The sequence below is a fragment of the Tasmannia lanceolata genome, unplaced genomic scaffold (assembly GCF_043159265.1).
Source record: "Tasmannia lanceolata isolate RefF3 unplaced genomic scaffold, GAP_Taslan_0.1 ptg000011l, whole genome shotgun sequence".
Taxonomy (NCBI): domain Eukaryota; kingdom Viridiplantae; phylum Streptophyta; class Magnoliopsida; order Canellales; family Winteraceae; genus Tasmannia; species Tasmannia lanceolata.
The window spans coordinates 7794016-7816875 of NW_027518688.1; the positions used below are offsets into that span (position 1 = coordinate 7794016).

Below are 22860 nucleotides of genomic sequence, written 5' to 3' on the forward strand. Positions count from 1 at the left end.
GCCATCCCCCGACTGCGACTTTTGCTCAGCCAGGTAGCTCTCCTGCATCTCTTCTTACTAGCTCCAACTCCCGGATCATTGATTCTGGAGCCTCCAATCATATGACAGGTACTTCTTCCTCAGTTCATTTCGTCCCCTTTCTGATCAGTCCATCACACTTGCTAATGAGAGCTCCACTCCTACCTCTAGTGTTGGTGATATTTCTCCTCGTGTTGGTTTAACATTGTCCTCAGTCCTATGTGTGCCAAAGTCACCCGTTAGTCAGATTACTAAAATCTCAACTGTTCTGTCTCATTTTATCCCTCTTATTGCTTGTTTCATGATCTCTTGAATGGGAGGATGATTGGCTCGGGCCATGAGATTGATGGCTTTATCATCTGGATTGTAGCCCTCCACGTGCCATTTTACACAGCTCCAGCGATGCATATCAGTGGCACTGCTGTCTTGGACATCCCAGCCTTGATCGTTTGCAGCGGACATCTATCGTTTCTTCTTCTGTTAGCCCTTTTTCGTGCGAGGCCTGTGAACTTGGGAAACACCATAGGGTGTCCTTCCCGTCTAGGCCTGTTAATCGAGCCTCACACCCTTTTGATTTAGTGCATTCCAATGTATGGGGTCCCTCGCGGACTACCTTTGTTTTTTGACATCACTATTTTGTCATATTTATTGATGATTATTCACGTATGTGTTGGCTTTACTTACTTAAAGACCGCTCAAAAGTGTTCTCTATTTTTCGTACTTTTCATTCAGAAGTTACTAACCAATTTAATTGCACTCTTAAATGCCTTCGCACTGATAATGCCAGGGGATATTTCTCCAAATCCAATGGTTTTGAGGAGTTCCTTTCCACTCGTGGTATCCTTCATCAATCTTCATGTGCTCAACAGAATGGTGTTGCCGAGCGGAAAATGTGATCCTTATTGGATGGAGCTCGCACTCTTCTCTTTCAGATGCGAGTTCCCAAGTCTTATTGGGGTGATGCAGTTCTCACTGCTAACTATCTGGCTAATCGACTTCCTTCCTCGGTTCTAGGCGGTTCATCCCCTTTTTCAATTTTACTTCCTCATCATGAGCTGTTTCCTACTACTCCTCTGGTCTTCGGGTGTGTTTGCTTTGTCCACAACCTTGGGCCTGGATTGGATAAATTAGATCCTAAATCTGAACGATGTATTTTTCTCGGCTACTCATGAACCCAGAAAGATTATCGCTATTATAGCCCTCGGTTACGTCGATCCTATGTCTCGGCAGATGTTACCTTCTTCGAGACTTATCACTTCTTTCTGAGCTCTCCGGATGCGACCCCTCTCTCTCATTCTTCAGATCTTCCTCTACTGATTCCCGTTCTTCCTGACCCGATAGTCAGTCCATCTCCATCGTCTCTCTTACCTTCCCCTGTTGTGGTTCGTGTTCCAGAGACCTCTCTTCCCTTACAGGTACCTACTCGGCCTCCAACTCCAGTCACTCAGAAGACCTATCAGCGCCGCCATACCTCTACAGCTCATCCATCTCCGGCAGCACCATCGTCAGCCCATCAGGAGCTCCCTCCTTCCACGTCCGAGGTATCTGTCGACTCTCATATTGCCTCCCGCACTCGTTCTCATAGTACTTCTCATCCTATGTCGTATGTTCTTTCATATGATGCTCTCACGCCTGTTTTTCTCAGTTTTGGGTCCTCTCTATCTTCTGTTTCTTTGCCAAAGCCCTTCGCTACATCACTTGATCACCTGGGGTGGCGCGTTGCTATGGACCTTGAGATGGATGCCCTTCAGCCCAATCAGATTTGGGATTTAGTTCCTCTACCTCCTGGTGCACGCCCTGTTGGGTGTCGTTGGGTCTAAACAGGTAAATATTTACTTGATGGCTCTGTTGAGCACCTTAAGGCGCGCTTGGTTGCAAAAGGGTACACTCAGACATTTGGAGTGGACTATTGTGAGACCTTTTCTCCTGTGGCAAAAATTCCCTCAGTCCGTGTTCTACTTTCTCTTACTGTCAATCAGGTCTGGCCTCTACATCAGTTGGATGTCAAAAATGCATTTCTTCATGGTGAGCTCACAGAGGAGGTTTACATGGAGCAACCTCCTGGGTATATGTTGCTCAGGGGGAGATGTCGTCCTCTGTGTGTCGATTTAAGAAATCCATTTACAGTCTCAAGCATGGTTTAAAATTTCGGTTTCAGACCCCTGAAATTTAGAAATTTCGGACGGAAATTTTGTAACATTTCCTTTTTTTTTAAATTACATTTTCTCGAAATTTCAGACCGAAATTCTCGAAATTCGAAATTTATCCAAATTTCGGTTTCGGTCCCCACCGAAATCCGGTCCAAAATTTCGGACTTCGGCCGAAATTTAAAACCATGGTCTCAAGCAGTCTCCTAGAGCATGGTTTGGAAGGTTCAGTGGTGCCATTATGCGCTTTGGCATGAAGCAGTGTGCAGTTGATCATTCTGTCTTCAGCTGTCAATCTACAGTTGGGCGTGTACTCTTGATAGTCTATGTCGATGACATCATCATCACTGGCAGTGATACAGCTGGGATCCAGAAATTGAAGACCTTCTTGCAAAATGACTTCTCTACCAAAGATTTAGGTCGTCTTAGATACTTCTTGGGTATTGAAGTTGCATATTCTACAAAGGGGATTTCCCTCTCACAGAGGAAATATGTCTTAGACTTACTTGAGGAGACAGGTCATCTTGGAGTGAAACCTGTCTCGGTTCCTATGGACTTAAATGTGAAGTTGCTACTTGAAGAGGGAGACTTGTTAGATGACCCAAGCAGATAAGGAGGCTGGTTGGTAAACTTATCCATCTTACAGTCACACGCCCAGATATCTACTTTGCTGTTGGTGTTGTCAGTCAATATATGAATTCACCTCGTACTTCACACTGGGCAGTGGTTCTTCAAATTCTTCGGTATTTGAAAGGTGCCCCAGGTAGAGGGTTGTTATTCAAGAAACATGGACATCAAAAGATAGAAGGGTACACAGATGCGAATTGGGCAGGATCTCCAGCTGACAGGAGATCTACCACAAGATACTGCACATTTGTGGGAGGTAACCTGTGTCATGGCGAAGTAAAACAGAATGTTATCTCCAAATCTAGTGCAGAGGCGGAATATAAGAGCGATGGCGCACACAAGTGGAGAGCTCATTTGGTCACGCTCTCTCTTGTCAGAGATTGGTTTCTCCCCATCATCTCCTTCTCAGTTATACTGTGAGAACAAGGCAGCAATTCACATAGCCACAAATTCAGTCTTTCATGAGAAAACTAAACATATCGAGGTTGATTGCCACTTCATCCGACATCAAATTCAAAGAGGAGAAATATGCACAGTGTTCACTAGATCGGTGGACCAATTAGCGGATATGTTTACCAAGCCGTTGAACAAAGCCAAATTGAGTGATAATTGTAGCAAGCTAGGAATGTTTGACATATACATTCCAACTTAGAGGGGGAGTGTTGATGTATGTATATGCCTATGGGCAGATAGGTCATTGTATATTTCTCTCTTTATATATAAATACATAAGTGAGGGGGTGACTTCCCACTCACTAACAGTTTCTCTCATTCTCTTCCTCAGCAAACATATTAGACAACAAAATGTGTAGCAGGGAGAGGACTCCAGAACGTTTGTAAAGACATTTTAAGGAAACTCATACGGAAACTCACAGTTTGGTTTTGATGTCATGTTAACTTATAGGTAAAGTTGCTAAACAGTTTCAAATACTGTATCAAACAAAAAACAATTATTGTACTAGAGTTATAATCCATCTAACATCAGGAGATCATCACACTAGAGGATTCAAAGAGGGGATAAGTGGATGTCATTAAATTTCCATCTCTGCAAGAAAATAAAAAAACAGTGCGAAATCCAGACATTTGTAAATTCTCAATAAATGAATAAAGAGGATAATGATAGGAAGTTTCTTAATCAATTAATTACTCGCAATATATAAATTGGGTTCAGAGTTTAGAGTTCAGACACTAGACGTTCACCTAATCCTAAGCATGATCTTTGTTGGGAGCTACACTCCTAATTATTTAGTTAAAGAGAAATGCAACCGAAGCACAGAACAATAAAAATCAAAATAAATCAATAAATAGAACCACAACTGAGATGTATTTGAATACAAGATAGAGGTTGGGCATGATGATGAACTCACCCAAGTTGGTCAATAGCAATGACCTGGAATTTACTGGCAAGAGCATCATAGTTTCGAAAGAAAAATCCTTGAGAAGCACCATATCCATGAACCATAACAAGAGTAGGAGAGTTCTCCTGACTATTGAAGGTAACTGTATTGATAAACCTAGGCTTGTCACTGGAGGACCTAAACCATCTGACTTTTGACCCAGGTGGCCCTGATCCTATGTTTACCTGTTCTTGAACATAGGGGGTTCTGAAAGAAAGGCATTCAGCAAATTAACCAAAGAAGAACAAATTATAAAATGAACAAATATATAATGAAATAAAAAGGAAAATAAAATCTAGAATCTAGAATTATTGACTCTCAATAATGAAAGGATATAAAGAAACAAATAATTGAAATGGGACTTGTACACATGAGTTTTGATAAATAAAGACTAAATAGCAGTAGGACCAATAGGGACTAAAAACATGCAAACAATTCAAGTTAGGAGTTGCTATGCCTCAACCATCATGCGATTGTTGCCTAGAGTCCTTGTTTGTTTGGTCTCTTAGTTGTTTGGTGTTTTAGTTCTTTTGGTTGTTTGAATTTCAAATTAAGAGTTGGTTTTGATAAGGTAGAGTTGTAGGACGTAAGAGGAATTGTGGGGACTGGTTAGGGAAGGGAATAAAATATGGAAAATGTATAAATGGAGAAATCCAATGAATATTCAAGAAAGCTATTTCTAGTAAGGTTTCACCCTAGATGAGGGAATTATCGTTTTGCTGATTGTTAAGAATGGTCGTATTATACACCTCCCATGTGGAGGGGTATTTATGTCTTTTTATGTATCATGCATATATTGTGTGTGTGTGTGGAAAGAGTTCCTACTCCCCAGAGTAGATAACTTATCTACTCCGTGGGCTTAAAAGATAGTGGGGGCCACATTGTTTGGGTGATCCAAGCATTCATTTGATGGGCCCTCACAGAGATAGCGTGTTCCCAAATAATCACCTCCATAGGATCATCCCAACCCTTCGATTTGTGGCGACAAAAAAAGGACAGATTTGTGAAGGTTTACGCCCGTTCATTTTTGCCTCCACAAATCGAAGGGTTGGGATGATCCTATGGAGCTGATTTTTTTGGTACACTATCTCTTTGAGGACCCATCAAATGAATGCTTTGGATCACCCAAACAATGTAGCCCCCACTGTATTTTAAGCCCACGGAGTAGATAAGTTATCTACTCTGGGGAGTAGGAACTCCTCCTCCTCCTCCTCTCTCTCTCTCTCTCTCTCTCTCTCTCTCTCTCTCTATATATATATATATATATATATATATATATATATATATATATATATATATATATATATATATATTATTGTGCGTGAGAGATGTACTGACTCTCTCATTCACGAGTTCTCTTTCCCATCTCTTCTCTCTTCTCTTGAAGAATAGAGAGTGGAGAAGAGAGTGAAATATTGAAGATCGAGATTGGAGATCCCTAACCCTAACTCTAAACCCATAACCAAAACAGCATCGTGCACCCTTCCCTAAACCTAATCCTAATCAACCCTAACCCTAATCGCACCCCTCTTTTTGTCCCTTTCCTCTTTGTCGTACCACCCTAAATCATCTTTTTGTGGATTTTTACCACCCCAATCCACTCGCACCCCATCTTTTCCACCCAAACAGTGCCATGGACCCCCAAAACACTTTTTTGTGGATTTTTACCACTTACATCCCACCCTTTCTACGCTAAGCGTGCCATACAACCATTAAACCTAGCCTCAAATACTAACCATAACCCATTTCTCTATACAAATCAGTCCCTAAACTCACTTTAATCCACTTCCAACTGTTTGTATTCATGGTCTAAACAAGTATTCTTCGATCTTTATCATCTCGTGGTTGGTTCCAGGCATTTGTTTGGTGATTCTCTCATATTGGTGGTGTATGTTTGTGGTGTTGTCGTCCCTTTCTATCCTGGAATTGTGTCTTAATGTGTGAGACAGGATATGTGGATGCTTTTGTTGGTAGCCTGTTCGCGATTTGATGGGGATCAGTTGTTGGTGGTGTTTGTCGTTGGTTTGTTGGATTTGGTGATATTCGTAGTGGTTCGTTGGCGGCTTGATTTACAGGGCTGTTCGTAGTTAATATGAGTTGGTGGTGGTTATTGGTCGAGTACATGTGGTACTTGTTGGAGGTGTGATTCTGGCTAGCCATTATTCTGTATTAGTGACTCTGTTCTGTTTGTGGTGGTTTGTGCTTGGTACTTTGTGGATTGTGAGTTATTCCGTGATCACTGTTTACGGTGTTGGTGGATGATAGTCATGTTGGTGGATCTGTCTGAGATTGTTCATGTGGTATAGTTGATGGGGTGGCTCATTGGTGGATCATTGGTTTGTGTTCGTGCCTTTACTAGTAATTGCAGTTCCTTGGTGTTGCAGTTTTGAGTAGATATTCAAAATGACTGCACCCACCGCTTCGTCTACTGTTTCTGGCCCTTTCCCTGTCACTTCTATAACTTCCATCAAATTTGATGGATCAAACTATCCTGCATGGAGTTAATCTGTTAAGCTTTATCTCCGTGGCCAGCGCAAATTAAGTTGTATTACTTCGGATCCACCATCACCTAAGGACTCCTCCTATGACAAGTGGAGCCAAGAGGATGCACTTCTTCAGTCGGTGCTATGCCAGAGTATGGAGCCCAAGATTTCTAGTCACATGTTGTTCCTAGGGTTATAACGAATTATCTGGTCACGTGCAGAGATACTCTACTCAGGAACCAACAATCTTACGAAGATTTGTGATGTTTACACAGACCTTCTCAATTCGAAGAGAGGCAAACGGTCTGTTTATGAGTTCTACTCGGAATTTATTGGTTTGTGTGAGCAGCTGGACTCTTACCTGCCACCCTCTACAGATCCTGTTGTGCTGGCCAAACAAAAAGAGGAGTTACGTGTTGTCGTGATACACGTGGTGGTCGTGGTCGTGGTCGTGGCCGTGGTCGCCGTGGTTATGGTCGAGGTATTGGTCGTGATTCAGGTAGAGGTCGTAGTACTGGTGGTCGTGGATCCCTTAGTGCACACACTGTGATATGGAGGGTCACACTGCCGATTTTTGTTATGACTTGCATCCGGAGTTACGGCCCCCACAAGCTGCACATCATGTTTTTGCGACTCCCACGGAGAGTTAGATTGTCATCTCTTCCACGCCCGGTTCTTCTGATACACTAGTTGTTTCCCGTACTGAGTACGAGTCTCTATTGCACCTACAGGAGAAAGGAAAACAACCCAATTCCACTCTCACGACGGAGGGTAGCAACCCATTCTGCTCTCTCGGTAGCTCTAGTTCATGGCTCATTAACTCTGGAGCCTCACATCATATGACTGGTAACAGTAGTCTTCTTAGCCCCTTTAAGCTACTTCCACTTCTACATCAGTCACTTTGGATAATGGGGCTATGCGCCCTATTTCTGATATAGGGGACACATCTCTTAGTTCTCATTAGTCTATCTCATCTTTTTTATGTCTTCCTAGTTTCCCTTGTAATCTACTTCCTATTAGTCACTTGTCGCTTATTCTGTGACCTTCGTTCCCTGTTATTGTTCTTTTCAGGATCTTGCAACTGGGAGGAGGATTGGTTTAGGCCATGAGGGATGGACTCCACTACTTTCACGGTGATACTCCGCCCATTGCGTTGCGCACCTCGATTGATTCATTCATGTGGCACTGTCGTCTTGGTCAACCACCCAGCGGATCGTCTATAGTACTCTTCAGTTTCATTGTGATTCTCGTATGTATGGAAAACACCATCATGTTTCCTTTCAATCGCGTTCTGTTAGTCATGTTTCGAGTCCGTTTAAGCTGGGGCATTCTGATATTTGGGGTCCATGTAGAACTCCTATATTTGGGTATCGATATTATATTGTATTTGAGGACAATTAAAGGATGTCGTTGTTATATGTAATAAAAGATCGTTCAGAAGTTTTTTCTGTCTTTCGGTCATTTTATGCTGGATTACTAACCAGTACTCTGCGTCTCTTAAATGCTTGCGTACTGACAATGCACGTGAATAATTCTCTGTTTCTAATGGGTTTTGGGAGTTTTTATCTAGACTTGTAGACATGGTTAGGACTCTTCTTTATCAGATGCATGTCCCAAGGTCATATTGGGCCGATGCCATTCTCACATCTTGCTTTCTGGCCAATCGTCTTCCATCATCAGTTCTCCAAAATCGTTCACCATTTTCTATTTTATATCCCTCTGGGAATCCATTTCCATTACTTCCTAGAGTCTTTGATTGCACATGCTTTGTTCATGATTAACGTCTGTATCTACCTGGATCCTCTAATTACTCTCCTTGATCACGTGAAAGCTTGACATTTGGGCCCATGGGAGTTTGAACTGGCTAAGCTCCTAGAAGACCAGTCTTATCCAATATATCCAGTGCGTATTTCCTCTGTGATAGGAATAGTTCTTACAAGAATATGCTACCTCTATCCCTAGAAAATATCTCAGACGGACAAAATCTTTAGTGCAGAATTCCTTCTGGAGGAAGTCCTTCAGTCTTTGTATCCCTACACTGTCACTCCCTGTAATGATGATATCATTGACATACACAATCCGAAATATCCCAACATCTTTGCCCTGAGAGCTGAACATTGAATGATCTACATCACACTGTCTATCCCCAAACGCGTCACTGCCTCACTAAATTTGCCAAACCAAGCATGAGGAGATTGCTTCAAACCATATATCGCCTTTTGTAACCTGCAAAAAGCATTCTTCATCTCCCCCTAAGCAACGAACCTAGGAGGTTGCCCCATATAGACCTTTTCCTGTAGATTACCATGCAAGAAGGCATTCTTAACATCCAACTGATAGAGAGGCCACGATTTGTTGACGGCAAGGGATATATCAAAACTCTGATGGAAGGAATCTTTGCCATAGGAGAGAATGTGTCTGTGTAATCAACGCCATATGTTTGTGTATATCCCTTTGCAAACAGTCAAGCCCTGAGTCGTTCTACGGTCCCATCTGGGAGGCACCTGTGCGCCTGGAGGAAGAGGGACCAACTGCCATGTGTGATTTTCCTTCATAGCCCCCATTTTTGCATCCATAGCTGCTCTCCAACCTGGATTAGCCAAAACCTCGACAAACCTCGACCACAGAGTGAGGAATAGAAACCGAAGATAGGGATGACAAAAAGGAATTATAAGAAGGTGACACATCAACATAAGAAACAACATCAGATATAGGATGATGAGTGGTACGAGATCGGGTACGAGATGCAACAGGAGAATCAACAGAAGAATCACTTACCTCTGGAGCAGTGGGTTGTCCAGCGAACTGTTAGGGCATGAAGTGTCATCTGGAGCTGCAAGTTGCTTAGGACGACGAGAATAAACTTGCAAAGGTTTGGGTGGAACGATAGGGGAGGAACTCGGTACGGAGATAGGAACGTTTACAGGTAATGGGACGTCAGGGTCTGGAATCTAGGTAGAAATAGATCCAGCATAATAAGGCATATCATCGAAAAAATAAACATCAGTAGACACATAAGCACGACAAAGCTGAGGACTATAACACCGACAGCCCTTTTGAGTGCAAAAATAGCCCAAAAAAATACACTTAATCGATTGAGGTTCCAATTTATCTAATCCAGGGGTAAGATCATGAACAAAACACGTACACCCAAACACTCGTGGAAGTAAGGGAAATGGGTTACCAGGTGGATGTAAGACAGAGAAAGGCGACCGATTCTCAAAAAACAGATGATGGAAGACGAATCGCCAGAAAACAAGATGTAAGAACTGCTTCGGCCAAATAGTATTTAGGAACATGCATCTGATAAAGAAGGGTCTTAGTTGTGTCCATAAGATGTCGAATTTTCCTCTTTGCAACCCCATGTTGCTAAGAGCTATGGCACAAGACTACAGATACCACGTGAAGAAAAAAATTCCTGAAAACCATTAACAACAGAGAAATATTCACGTGCATTATCTGTGCGCAAGCATTTAATAGAACATGAGTACTGATTAGAGATCTCGGCATAAAAGGAATGAAATATATTAAAACTTCATAATGATCTTTCATTACATATAACCATGTCATCCGTGAATAATCGTCCACAAAGATAATAAATACTGATACCCTAATAATGGAGTCTTACATGGACCCCAAACATCAAAATGAACCATCTTAAATGGACGTAAGACACGACTGACTGAACGTGACTGATAGGAAACACGATGGTGTTTCCCATACTGACAAAACTCACACTGAAAGCAACTAAGTGACCAGACATAACTGAAGAATACTGCATATAATCAGCTAAAGGGTGATAAAGACGGCAGTGCCACATGAAAGAATCAACCTAAGTATTTAGCGCAGTAGGAGCAGTATCACCGTCAAAATAGTAGAGGCCATCCACTTCACGACAAGAGCCAATCCTTCTAGTTGCCAGATCCTGAAAAGAACAAGATGGAAAGAATTTCACTGAACAATTAAGACGACGAGTGAGTTGACTAACCGAAAGAAGATTACAGGGAAAACTAGGTACGCATAAAACAGAAGAAAGTGATAAATGAGAACTAACAGAAGTGTCCCCTATACCAGAAATGGGACACTTTGCCCCATTAGCCAAAGTAACTAATGTAGAAGAAGAATTAGGTTTAAAGGTACTAAGGAGGCTACTGTTACCAGTCATGTGATGTGAGGATCCAGAGTCAATGAGCTATGAACTGGAATGACTGAAAGAGCAGGATGGGGTACTACTTTCCTTAGCAAGAGTGGCAGTTGGTTGTTTTCCTCTCTCCTGTAGGCGTCAAAGAGACTCGTGTGTGATATCACGAGGGCGTCTAAAGAGTCAGTAGATACAGCCGCGGGAGTCTCTGTAGAAGTCCCTGAAACGTGATGTGCAGCTCTAGAGGGGCGCAACTCCGGATGTAAATCATAACAGAAATCAATAGTATGACCCTCCATATTACAATGGGTACAATAACAGGATCCACGACCACCAATGGTACGGCCCCCCTCCCCCTAAATCACGGCCAAAGCCCCGACCAGAACCTCGGCGGCAAAGAAGAACAACCACTACCTCGAGTGTCGCGACTGTAACCAGACTGAACAGCTAGAGCTGACTGCTCACAAATCATATCACTCTGAGGCATGGTTTTAAATTTCGACCGAAATCCAAAATTTCAGACCAAAATTTCAGATTTTGGTCAAACACCGACACTGAAACGACTGAAATCCGAAATTACCGAAACGTACAAAATGTTGGTCGAAATTTCGGAAATTTTGGTAATTTCGATGAAATTTCATAAAAAAAAGTTAATTTTTTATTCCTTTAAAAAATTTCAGCCGAAATTACTGAAATTTCGGTTTCGGCTAGGACTGAAATATATGCCGAAACCGAAATTTCAAACCATGCTCTGAGGATCAACCCGCAATGCTCGCTGAACTTGAGAGAAGATCTCATCAATGTCTGGTAAAGTACCGAGACCTAGGATTTGCTGATGAAAATCTTAACCAAGTCCATCCAAAAACCGAACCACTCGTATCGCATTTTTCTGTTTTTCTAACTCAGCAAGGTCAGTAGAAGGAGGATGATAGAGATCAATCTACTCACATAAGCTAACAAAATCAGAATAGTACTCAGACACAGATCTGTCGCCCCGCTTCACAATGAAGAACTCAGTGTAAACATCACAGATCCGAGTCAGATTGTTAGTCCTCGAATAGAGAGTCTCTGCACGTAACCAAACTGTGCGAGAGGTATTCATGAATAACATATGACTAGCAATCTTCTGATCCATGCTCAGACATAATAGGGACTGAAGCTGGGCATCCTCCTGACTCCACTTGTCGTAGGAGGCATCCTTCAAATTGGGGCGTCCGACGTAATAAAACTTAACTTGCCCTACGCATGGAGATATAGCTGAACAAAACGACTCCAGGCAGGATAGATCGAACCATCAAGCTTGATGGACGTCATAGAAGTCACAGGAAAATAACCAGATGTAGTAGAAGATGTGGAATGCATAGTCGTATCGAACCCCAAAGAGAATGCAATAATCCGAATCTGTGAGTATGCTATAGGACCAGCAACAAACAACCACCAGCAGTGACGAACAAAGAGACAACAACGCTCAATACTCCACAGCCACCAATAAGAACCGACACAAAAAATCAACCAATCCGTGCACAACAAAAAACAACCTAGGCACGGAGATCACCAACAATCATCACGATGCACACAATCTCGTAATAACCAACCAGAACTACGGATCACCACCGTCAAAGCAATCACCAACAACGGCATCTCGAGATGTAGTAACACAGAACACCATCTAGTCCCGGCATAGAACGAACCACGAACACCAATAGAACAATAAATAAATCACCAACACCCGGAAACATCCGCAAAATGAAAAAAAGTCACGATTAGTTGTTTAGAACATGAGAAGTATTAAGAAAGAGAGGTGCATTTGGGACAGATTTGGAGAAAGAAATTAATTAGGGTTTGGGAACAAACATGAGGGGGGGCTGCAGCAATGAAAAATAAGGGGGGGCTTAGCTGTGAGAGAAAATATTTACGGGGTCTAAGGGAGGGTGGAAGTAGGGTTTTTCAAGGGTTTGGGGGCTGATGAGGCTTAGGGTTAAAAACCCAACAGAAGGGAAAAAAAAAAAAAAAGGAGGGGCAAAAATGTAGGGGGGAGCACAAGAGAGGGTGTGGTAGGGTTAGGCAAAGGTTTGAAGGCATAGTTAGGGTTAGGGTTGAAAACCCAACAAAAGGAGAAAAAAATAGAGTTAGGGTTAAGCAGCGAAGGTTAGGGTTTGTAGGTTGGTTGAGGGTTAGGGTTTTGGTACCTTAATCACAATCTTCAATCTTCTTCAAGCTTCAACGCGATCAAAGCTTTGATACCATGTTTATCTACATTGAAGAGAAGAAGAGAAGAAGTGGAAGAATGTGTGAATGACAGAGTTCAAGAGAGAACCCCCACACGCACAGTATTATACACACACACACACACACATATAGGGAAAAGTGAATAAAATGGAAAGATAGAAATACGCCTAAGAAGTAGGGGTGTGCACTATTCGGATATAACCGAAATAACCAACCGAACCGAATTCGGTCATTCATTTCGGTTCGGTTCCTAAGTGTAACAGTTCGGTGTCGGTTATTAATTTAAAAAAAAATTGGTTTACGGTTTCGGGTTCGGTTATTGTTTTCAAAATTTCGGTTTATCCGGAGAACCGAAGTTTAGGGTTGGAAATAAACTTTTCTGAAGAAAGTGAATTATGCACGCTTTTTTTTACTTTGGAGTTTGTACTTTGTACAACCCCCAACCACTAAAGACAATTAAATAATAAAAGAGTAAAAGAGACTAGTCAACTCAACTGTGACCTGTCAACATCAAGGCTCAAGTGCTCAAGGGGTGTCCCGAGTAAAAATGGGTGCATAATATAGTATTAGACTATTAGTCATTATACCCAAGGGTTTCATTTTTCATTTTCAAAGTTTCCAAGAGGAAGAACCGAGGAAGAGTTGAAGAGGAACGAGAGGAACAGAACCTTGAGAGCTGAGACTTGAGAGATCAAGTGATCGACCGGTGGCAATGGCCTACGAGTCTACGGCTACGCCCCTACCAAACCCTCCTTCGATCTATGGTAGATCGGTCTCAGTCTTTGAATCCGAAGTTCCGATTCTTCCGAAGAATCCGAGCCCTTCTATTAATGTGATCCAAATCTTTGTGATCCAAACCGCACCAAATCTCAGTCTTTCTACGTCTATCGATTCGATTTAGGGTTTCAAAGAGAGTTTGGGCATTTGGCACTTTGGTTAAGAAAGAGAAAGAGGGTTTGACCATTTGAGAGGTTCTATTATTAGGGTTTCGAGAGAAACCGAGAGAAGAAGAAGGGGATTTTTTTGGACTTGTAACTTCAAGGAGCAAATCATAGAGATAGAGGGTAATACTCTTAAATCTTCTTGTTTTTCTTTGAATTTTCATCCTTTTGCTCGGTAAATCTGATTGTAATTTGGGGTTTTAGTTTTGGGAGTGGCTCTTATCTGTTTATATGGTGAATCGGTGATGTTGGTTGTTGCTTGTTGGGCTTCTAAATTCGTTTTGCATGGCTTTTTTGCATTTTCATCCCCAATCTATAATTATTCGGTTATAACCGAACTAACAGAAGAACCGATTTATTTTTCGGTTTCTGAAAAGGTTTGGTTACTATAAATTTCGGTTCGGTTTCAGTTCCCTATTCTCAGTAACCGAAATTTTTCGGTTCGGATATATTTGGTAAATTCGGTTCGGTTTTAACCGAATGAACAACCCTACTAGGAAGGGAGATGCGTATAACTCAACAAAATTATATACAGAACTTGGCTGAAAATCAAGTGGATGATGCTCTTCTTGGGTTCCAGCGTCGGATGCTACCATAATGGCCGTAACGTCTCCGGTTCCTCAATGGTTGGATTAAGTTAAACGTTCTTGGGAGGTCGATCCAATCTTACATGAAGTAATTGATGAATTGCAAACTGATTTGGAATCACAACCACCATACAATTCACAGAACGAAAACCTTCTTTACAGGAGTGATTGGTAGTGGGCCACAACCCTTCACTCTGAAATCAGTTGATAATGGAGGTGCATATCAGCCCCATTGGAGGCCACTCAGATGTTCAAAAATCAACGCACGGTATGAGAGGCTTGTTATATTGGAAGGGATTAAGAAAAACATGCAGAAATTCGTTGTGGAGTGTGATACTTGCCAGTGTAATAAGAGTGAAACTATGGCTTATCCAATTTTGTTACAACCCCTCCCAATCCCAACTAGACTTTAGGTTGATATCTCTATTGATTTTATCGAGGGGTTGCCGAGCTCACATGCAAAAGATGTTATTTTTGTTGTTGTCGATCACATTTCAAATACTACACATTTTATTCCACTATCACAACCCTATATGGCTAAAGACATTGCACAAGTTTTCCTTGACAACATTTGTAAACTGCATGGGATGCTTCATCAATAGTTCGTGACCCCAAAGCAGTGTTTACAAGCTATTTTTGGACAGCATTATTCCATCTGCAAGGGACCCAATTGAAGATGAATTCTGCGTATCATCCGCAAATCGATGTACAAACAGAAATTGTTAATAAGTGCCTCGAGAACTACCTCTAATGCATGACTGGAGATCGACCCAAGCAGTGACCCAGATGGCTTTGTCTCACCGAGTGGTGTTATAACATGAACTTCCACACAGCTACGAAAACTTATGTCTCTGGTGACTTTTGTGTCGCCAATTTGGATCAACAACTAAAGGAGCATGAGTTAGTTATCTGTCTCGAGAGAGAAAATTTGCACCAAGCTCACTCAAGCCCATATGAAGAAGAGTACTGATTTGCACTGTAGTGAACAAGAATTTAAAGAAAGTGATCGGGTTTACTTGCGTTTGCAACCATACAAGCAATCCACTGTGACACTTCGATGCAATTACAAATTAGCTCCCAAGTACTTTGGGCTCTATCAAATATTACAGAGAATTGGCAAAGTTGCTTACAAGCTTGAGCTGCCCTTCTCTTACCAAATTAACCGGGTCTGTCATGTCTCTTGAAGAAAAATCTTGGACAACAGATGTGTACCCCAAACCCAGCTTCCCATGGCTGACGATGAGGGGCGAATTCAATTGGAACCGTTGGACATTCTAGATCGGCATATTTTCAACCGAAACAATCAGGTTGTTACGCAAGTTCTCGTGCAACGGTCTAACTCGTTTGCAAAAGACGCTGCTCGGGAAGAGTGGCAAGCTTTCTCGGTATCTCAATTTGTAACCTTGAGGACAAGGTTATTTTAATGGGGGGACTGTCATGTTAGGAGTTTATATGCCTCACACATCATGAGGTTCATGGCTAGAGTCCTTGTTTGTATGGTCTCTAAGTTGTTTGATGTTTAAGTTGTTTTGGGTTTTTTAATTTCAAATTAAGATTTGGTTTTGATAAGGTATAGTTGTAGGATGTAGGAGGAGGGAAGGGAATAAAATATGGGAAATGTATCAAGGGAGAAATCACAAGGATATTCAAGAAAGCTATTTCCAGGAAGGTTCCCCCCTAGACGAGGGCATAGTTGTAAATACCGTTTCGTTTCGTCCGGAATGGACGAAACGAACCGGTTTCGTTCAAATTCCGGAATGAAATTGGCAAAATTTCGTTTCGGACGAAATTTCGTTCCATTTCGTCCATTCCGGACGAAATTTTCCGAAATCCGGAATTTCGTCCATTCCGGACGAAATTCTCCATTCCGGCCGAAATCGTCCATAACGGCTAGTTTGACTTGCAGAATTTACGACAATGCCCCTGCAACGGCTCTTTTTGGTTTTTGACAATTTTAACCTCAAAATGTGACCGTTTATAGCTGTTGGGAAGGGTATTTTAGTCATTTTTAAATGCACAATTAATAAAAAACTCTATAAATAGCATTTTCCCTACCTTCTTTTCCTCCACCTTCACATAAGTGATTCTCCTTCTCTTCTCTACTTTCACTTACACTATCTATTCTACTAAATTTCCTACAAGTCTACCCTCTTCTTCAACTCAATCCAAGTCTATTTTGGAGCAAAGGGAAGGCATATATTCAACTTACCACTACAAGAAGTCAAGAACTATTTCCAAAGGCTTATTTCAAGTGAGTGAAGGCTAATTTTTTCTTCTTCTCTTCAACTCAAGTTCAACCCCAAGGTTCTCTTTATTTCTTTCCATTTCCTTTCTTTTATTTCTTACTTCATTTGTCCCCTTCTACTTCATTTTTTTGTAATTTGTTTCAATATTCTTTCTTCTAATTCATTTTTCCCCTTCTTCTACTTCATTTCAGAATGAGTGGGTCGGGTTCGGGACCTTCTGCAGGAGCATCCTCTATTGGTTCGGCACCCGCTAGATCGGATGACCCGGCATGGTCTTACGGTACATTGGTTCCGGGTCAAAGAAATAAAATAACTTGCATATTCTGTGGCAAAGTCATATCGGGTGGAGGTATAACCCGCTTGAAAGAACATTTAGCGGCTGTTCCTGGTGAAGTAGCATCATGCAAAAAAGTGACTGAAGATGTAAAATATCGAATGAAGCACCTTTTAGATGCAAAGAGAAAAGAAAGGGCTAGGATGAGCATATCCAGAGCAGAGGTTGGAGGTTTTTATGGCACACCAGACGAAGAAGAAGAGCAGGATGAAGAAGACCTTGGCACACAATTGCCTCAAGTCCCTCAACGAAGAGGTAAGGAAGTTCTTGTAGAACCGAGTGGTACAAAAAGGAAGAAGAAGGGAATCACAGGAGGGATCAGGAATTTCTTTGCAGCACGAACAACCCCTGGAGCCCAGCCAAGCATTAAAAGTGCTTTGGCTACTAAAGAAACAATGGATAGAGCAGACATGGCGGTTGGCATGCTTTGCTACGATGCCAATCTCCCTTTCAACGTTGCCAATTCACCTTTCTGGCAACCTATGTTTGACGCTGTGAATGCCGTGGGTTCGGGTTATAAGGCACCTACTTATCATGCTTTAAGGGGTCCCATTTTGAAGAATACAGTGGATGAGGTAAACAACTACTTGGAGGAAATTAAGATGTCGTGGAGATACACTGGTTGTAGCATTATGGCAGATGGATGGACAGACACCAAACAACGTTCCCTAATCAACTTTTTGGTGTACTGCCCTAAAGGAGTCATATTCCTCAAATCCGTTGATGCATCTGGCATAGTGAAGAATGCCGATGAATTATACAATATCTTTGCAAAGATTGTCGGAGAGGTGAATCCGGAATATGTGGTGCAATTTGTAACTGACAGTGAGCCAAGTTACAAAGCTGCTGGGAAAAGACTAGAAGCCGCGTTTGGTACATTCTTCTGGACTCCGTGCGCAGCTCATTGCTTAGATCTCATCTTGGAGCATCTGTGCAAACCGACTGTATTTCCTCACATAGCAACCACAATTGAGAGGGCTCGAACGATTACAAAGTTCATCTACAACCATGGAAGCCTCTTGAATTTGATGAGGAAGAAGTTCACAGGAGGGAAGGAGTTGTGCCGCCCTGCTGCAACCAGATTTGCTACAAATTTCATTAGCATACAAAGTCTGGTGTTGAATCGGAAAGCACTTCAGCAGATGTTTGTGTCTGATGAGTATAGTACTAGTAGGTTTGTCCAACACCCACTGAGTGAAGGGGTAGTTAGTACTGTGTTGGATAAATCTTTTTGGGACCAATGCAAGTACATTCTAAACATCAGCGAGCCTTTAGTGAGAGTGCTGCGCTTGGTAGATCGGCAGGACAAACCGGCGATGGGTTACCTATATGAGGCTATGGATAAGGCCAAAGAGAACATCAAGGAGAGGTTGAAGAGAAAATCAGATTACAATCCCATCTGGAGGATCATCGACCAAAGATGGGATAGGCAACTCCACAGTCCCCTCCATGCAGCAGGATATTTTCTTAACCCTGCTCTCTTTTTCACTCCTACCTTCTCTAGGCACAGTGAAGTAACCAGAGGCTTGTTGGCATGCATCACTCGATTGGTACCTGATGAAGGTACACAAGACCTCATCACCAATCAGATTGAGGATTATCGAGAGGCTAAGGGTATGTTTGGAATGAAGCTTGCAATCCGCAACCGAACGAAGTTGGGACCAGGTATATTTGAGTTTTTTGTTTAATTAAGTATAATTCATTTTAACTTTCAGTTTCTCAACAAATAATGATTTACTATTTGTTACTTTACAGTTGCATGGTGGAATCAATTCGGAGGTGACGTGGAAGAATTACAGACATTTGCGATCAGAATTCTCAGTCAGACCTGCAGTGCGACTGGGTGTGAAAGGAATTGGAGCACCTTCGAACACATTCACTCTGCAAAGAGAAATAGGTTGGAGCACCAGAGATTAGATGACTTGGTGTTTGTCCATTACAATCTTAAGTTTCGAGAAAGGTATACAACGTAATATAATGTTTTCAACTCTCACCTCATCACTTTAAGCTTTTAAGTTTAACCTTTGACATTGATTAAACTTAATGTTTTCCTTTTCAGGGACTTGTTGAGGAAATCATCTACCACTAGTGACCCTTTGAGCATAGACCATCTGGATGTCAAGATGGATTGGGTTGCAGAAGAAGAAGATGTCATATTCACGCCGGAAGACATTGGGTGGGAAAATCTTGAAGCACCTACTGTTGTGGTTGGGGCCGGGGACGACAACGATGACTTTCTCATGCCTCTTGAAGAAGATGTCCATACTGGTGGTCCAGGTGGTGATGACGGCGGCGGCGACGACGACGACGACGACGACGAAGAAGACATTGAGTATGATCATCCGGGTTATGATGACTGAGAGTTGTTGCTACTAGCTATTGTCTATGTTTCATTTTCATGTATCTTTTTTTTTTAATGTTTTTCTATGTATCAGACTATCAGTTGCACTTGTGCAAGACTTTATGTGTTTAAGTAATGAATATGCCTTTTGGGACACATATTTTGGACTATTTATTAGTTTTTCATCTTTTTCTATTGATTTTTTATTTTTTTGGATTTTTCTCATATTTTTTAATATATTTTTTGTGTGAACGAAAAGTTTCGACCGAAATGCACCGAAATGACCGAAATCCCACCGAAATTCCGTTTCGGTGGCCAAAACGAAATGGCGACCGAAACGGAATTTACAACTAAGGACGAGGGAGTTATCGTTTTGCTGATTGCATCTCTTCTCCCTAAAGCACTGGGTAAAGGAGAAGAAGAGGATATACATTTCAATGGATTTGAACATGGGTAGTAAGAAAAGAAATTCAGGGAATTTTCTAAATTTGAATATTCTTGGTGTAATGTTTCCTAGGCAAAGACTAACCTGATAAACCAGAATTACAGCAACTAAGAGTTCACCTACAAAATATATTTGAGGACTTTGTGGTGTTATACAGAAGTAATTTGGGAATTTCTCCGAATTTGAGTATTTTGAAAACAGCATTTCCTTTGAAGAAGCCAACTCGACAAATCAGAATATCGAAAATTTCATGATCTCCATTACAAAATCATAGAAACTTGGGGACCCTGGAATGTCAGACAGAAATAATTTGGGGAAATCTCTGAATTTTAGTATTTTGGGACTAGCATTTCATTGGCAGAGACCGACTACACGAATCAGAGCTTCAAAAAAAAAAATTTGAAGCTCCCTCGTATGAAATCTTAGTATTTTTCGGACCCAGTAATATCAGCCAAAAAGCAATTTGGGAAATTATCTAAATTTGAGTATTTGGGGACTGGCCTTTCCTTTCCAGAGGCCAAATTAACAAATCAAATTTTCGCAATTCAGAATTCCCACAAATGAAATCAAAGAAATTTATGGTACCTGGATTGTTAGACAATTTGGGTTTTCTTGTGCGCATTCAAAGAACCGATATTTCGAGAAAACTGTAAGGGCTCGTTTGGATACCTCAGATTTTGTATTTGGATTTGGAATTGAGTTTTCAGTACAAAATGAATAGATCTGCCTGCTCATGTTGAGGGAGACAGAGAGGGAAGGGGGTAATTCCAGCTGCAGGGGAGAGGTTGAGGAGCCAAGAGGGTGAACGAAACTGCCAGATCTGTGGATTTCCAATTTCTTATTTCCACAGCTTATTTCGAAATCTGATTTTTTTTCACTGTCAGTTGCTGAATTGGAAATTCAAGGATTTGATCGGGATCCAAAAGTCAACACAAAAACGGCAGCAAATGTGAGAATTCCAAAGGGGACTAGCATTTCCTCGCCAGAGGCCAACTTGACAAATCAAAATTTCCCAATTTAGATTTCCCCCAAACAAAATCGGAGAAATTTAACAACCCTAGAGTCTAAGACGATTTGGGTTTTCTTATGTGTATTCAAGGAACCAAGATTTCGAGAAATTTCTGCTTAATTGACGTTACTATATATATAAGATGGTGATAATTAAAAACTAATCAGAACAAAAATGCACAAAATAATAAATTGGGGAAAAGAAAAGAAGCCTACTTTAGGAGGGAGAGAAGGCGCTTTTCGGAGGCGATAACACGATCGGTTGAAGTGGGAACCCATCGAAGGCGGCAACTACTCGATTTCGAATCAGAAGCTGATGAATCGGCGTTCGTTTTGGTATTTTCTTCGGACATTGTTGAAATGGAAATGGTGGTGGTGTTGGACGTGGAGGGGCAAAAATATATGAAGAAAGGAGATTGAAGAGGAAGGAAGGTCTCCTTCTAGAGAGTTACCCAACGTTGACCAGGGGGAATTTGGATGGTGAAATGGGTTCCACCATGCGTGGGTCACCATCTGTTTGGATCTCAAATTAGTGGGATTTTTCATCTTCCAATCAGACCATCCATGGGAATGCCCTAGGTCTACCCATTTAAAATGGTACAGATCACATCAAAACACAACATCAATAGGTTGTGGCCGTAAAATCATTTCCATTGGCTGATCCTAGCCCTCCAATCTATCGAGGTTTCCATGATTGTTGTTCCTCTTAAGGTGCCCAGAATTCGTCAATATTTTTTTTTACAGGTGTCCACATTCGTAATATCAACATTTCTATAATTTAACCCGCACATAGTGAATAAGGAAAAGTAGTTTTTTCATCATCGTTAGGGGTGCAACTTGGGTGTCAACCCGACCCAATTCGGGTTGGGTTGGGTCAAGCTGACCTGATTTGATACGGTACCAATTGTTGACCACCTCAACTCAAGCCGGGTTGTTTTGGATTTTGAGAACCAATAGTGAGTCACCAATAATCAGTTTTTAACCCACAATCGGTTCTCAAAATCCAAATCAAACAAGGACTAACAATTAACAAAGGGAAATATTATCCGCACTACTATATTTTGATGATCACACGGTCGCACCTTAGGATTATCCAAACCGTTCATTGTGGAATGTGGAGACTATTTGAATGTTGGAAAAGAAAAACACACATATACAGAACTTCTTCAGATGGAACCCAAATTCGGGTTTCGGGTTGGGTAGGGTTGCCCGACAGCCCAACCCAATTTCCAATTGGGGTTGATTTTTTGCAACCCAGCCCAACCTGATTTGCGAAAAAGCTTAACCCGACCCAACCCAAATTCGGGTTGAACCCGACCTGCGTGGGAACATCCAAGTAACAACGACAGTTGGAAATTATATATAGTGCTAATGTCCTCACTATCATATTTATAATGGCACTACTCACCGTATTTTGATGATCGCAGTCCTCGCTCTATTAAAATGTACGGTATGGCCCATATCCTATGTCGGTACTTTTCGTATGTAGATTACGATTTTATCCTGAAATAATTTCTCATAGAGATAGATGTTAGATATCAGCAAAGGGGTTAATGGTAAAACAATAATGCTGACGTGTAAATCCCAGACAAAAAGAAAAGAAATTTATTTTGGATGGGGCACTTCCTACATAGGTTGTGCCCCAAAAATAATTTTAATAGGTTGATCCGAACCCTCCGATCTATAGAGGGTTATAGGTTGATCTAAACCGTCCATGTGATGGAACACAACATCAATCGGTTGTGCCCGTTAAACTATTTCCATAGGTTGATTCTAGCCCTCCAATCGATATAGGCTAATCCTAGCCCTCCAATCGATAGGGGTTTCCATAATTGTTGTTCCTCTTCAGGTGCCCGGAATCCATCAATATTTTGCAAGTGTCCTGCATGAGTAATATAAAGTAGTTCTTTCGTCATT

At 41.6% G+C, this 22860-nt stretch overlaps 2 protein-coding genes across 3 annotated transcripts in view; one reads left to right on the top strand and one right to left on the bottom strand.

Annotated features, from left to right (window-relative positions):
• Window positions 1–21371, bottom strand: part of LOC143886399 (putative 1-acylglycerol-3-phosphate O-acyltransferase) — a 59998-nt gene extending 38627 nt beyond the window's left edge. The window contains exons 1-2 of the mRNA XM_077390356.1: window positions 21160–21371; window positions 4159–4395 (exon numbers count right to left, since the gene is read on the bottom strand). Of these exons, the coding sequence (XP_077246471.1) occupies window positions 4159–4395; window positions 21160–21296 (374 nt within the window). The 5' untranslated portion in view covers window positions 21297–21371. The remainder of the gene's footprint in view (window positions 1–4158; window positions 4396–21159) is intronic.
• LOC143886398 (uncharacterized) lies at window positions 16512–19646 on the top strand. 2 transcript variants are annotated; one of them, XM_077390354.1, is made up of 4 exons: window positions 16512–16873; window positions 17007–18814; window positions 18905–19109; window positions 19209–19646. In XM_077390354.1, the coding sequence occupies exons 2-4, from the start codon at window positions 17008–17010 to the stop codon at window positions 19507–19509; spliced, it is 2313 nt and encodes a 770-aa protein (XP_077246469.1). In that variant the 5' UTR covers window positions 16512–16873; window position 17007; the 3' UTR covers window positions 19510–19646. The 2 variants fall into 2 exon arrangements, with proteins under 2 accessions (XP_077246469.1, XP_077246470.1); XM_077390355.1 differs by having other exon boundaries at window positions 16512–16820.
• Window positions 21372–22860: the final 1489 nt, after the last annotated feature.

What these genes read in the sequence shown, in the direction of transcription:
- LOC143886398 (XM_077390354.1), top strand. Translation starts at nt 17,008, where the DNA reads ATGAGTGGGTCGGGTTCGGGACCTTCTGCAGGAGCATCCTCTATTGGT. An exon ending in CCGAACGAAGTTGGGACCAG is followed by an intron (nt 18,815 to 18,904) that starts GTATATTTGAGT and finishes GTTACTTTACAG; the next exon opens with TTGCATGGTGGAATCAATTC. An exon ending in AATCTTAAGTTTCGAGAAAG is followed by an intron (nt 19,110 to 19,208) that starts GTATACAACGTA and finishes TTTCCTTTTCAG; the next exon opens with GGACTTGTTGAGGAAATCAT.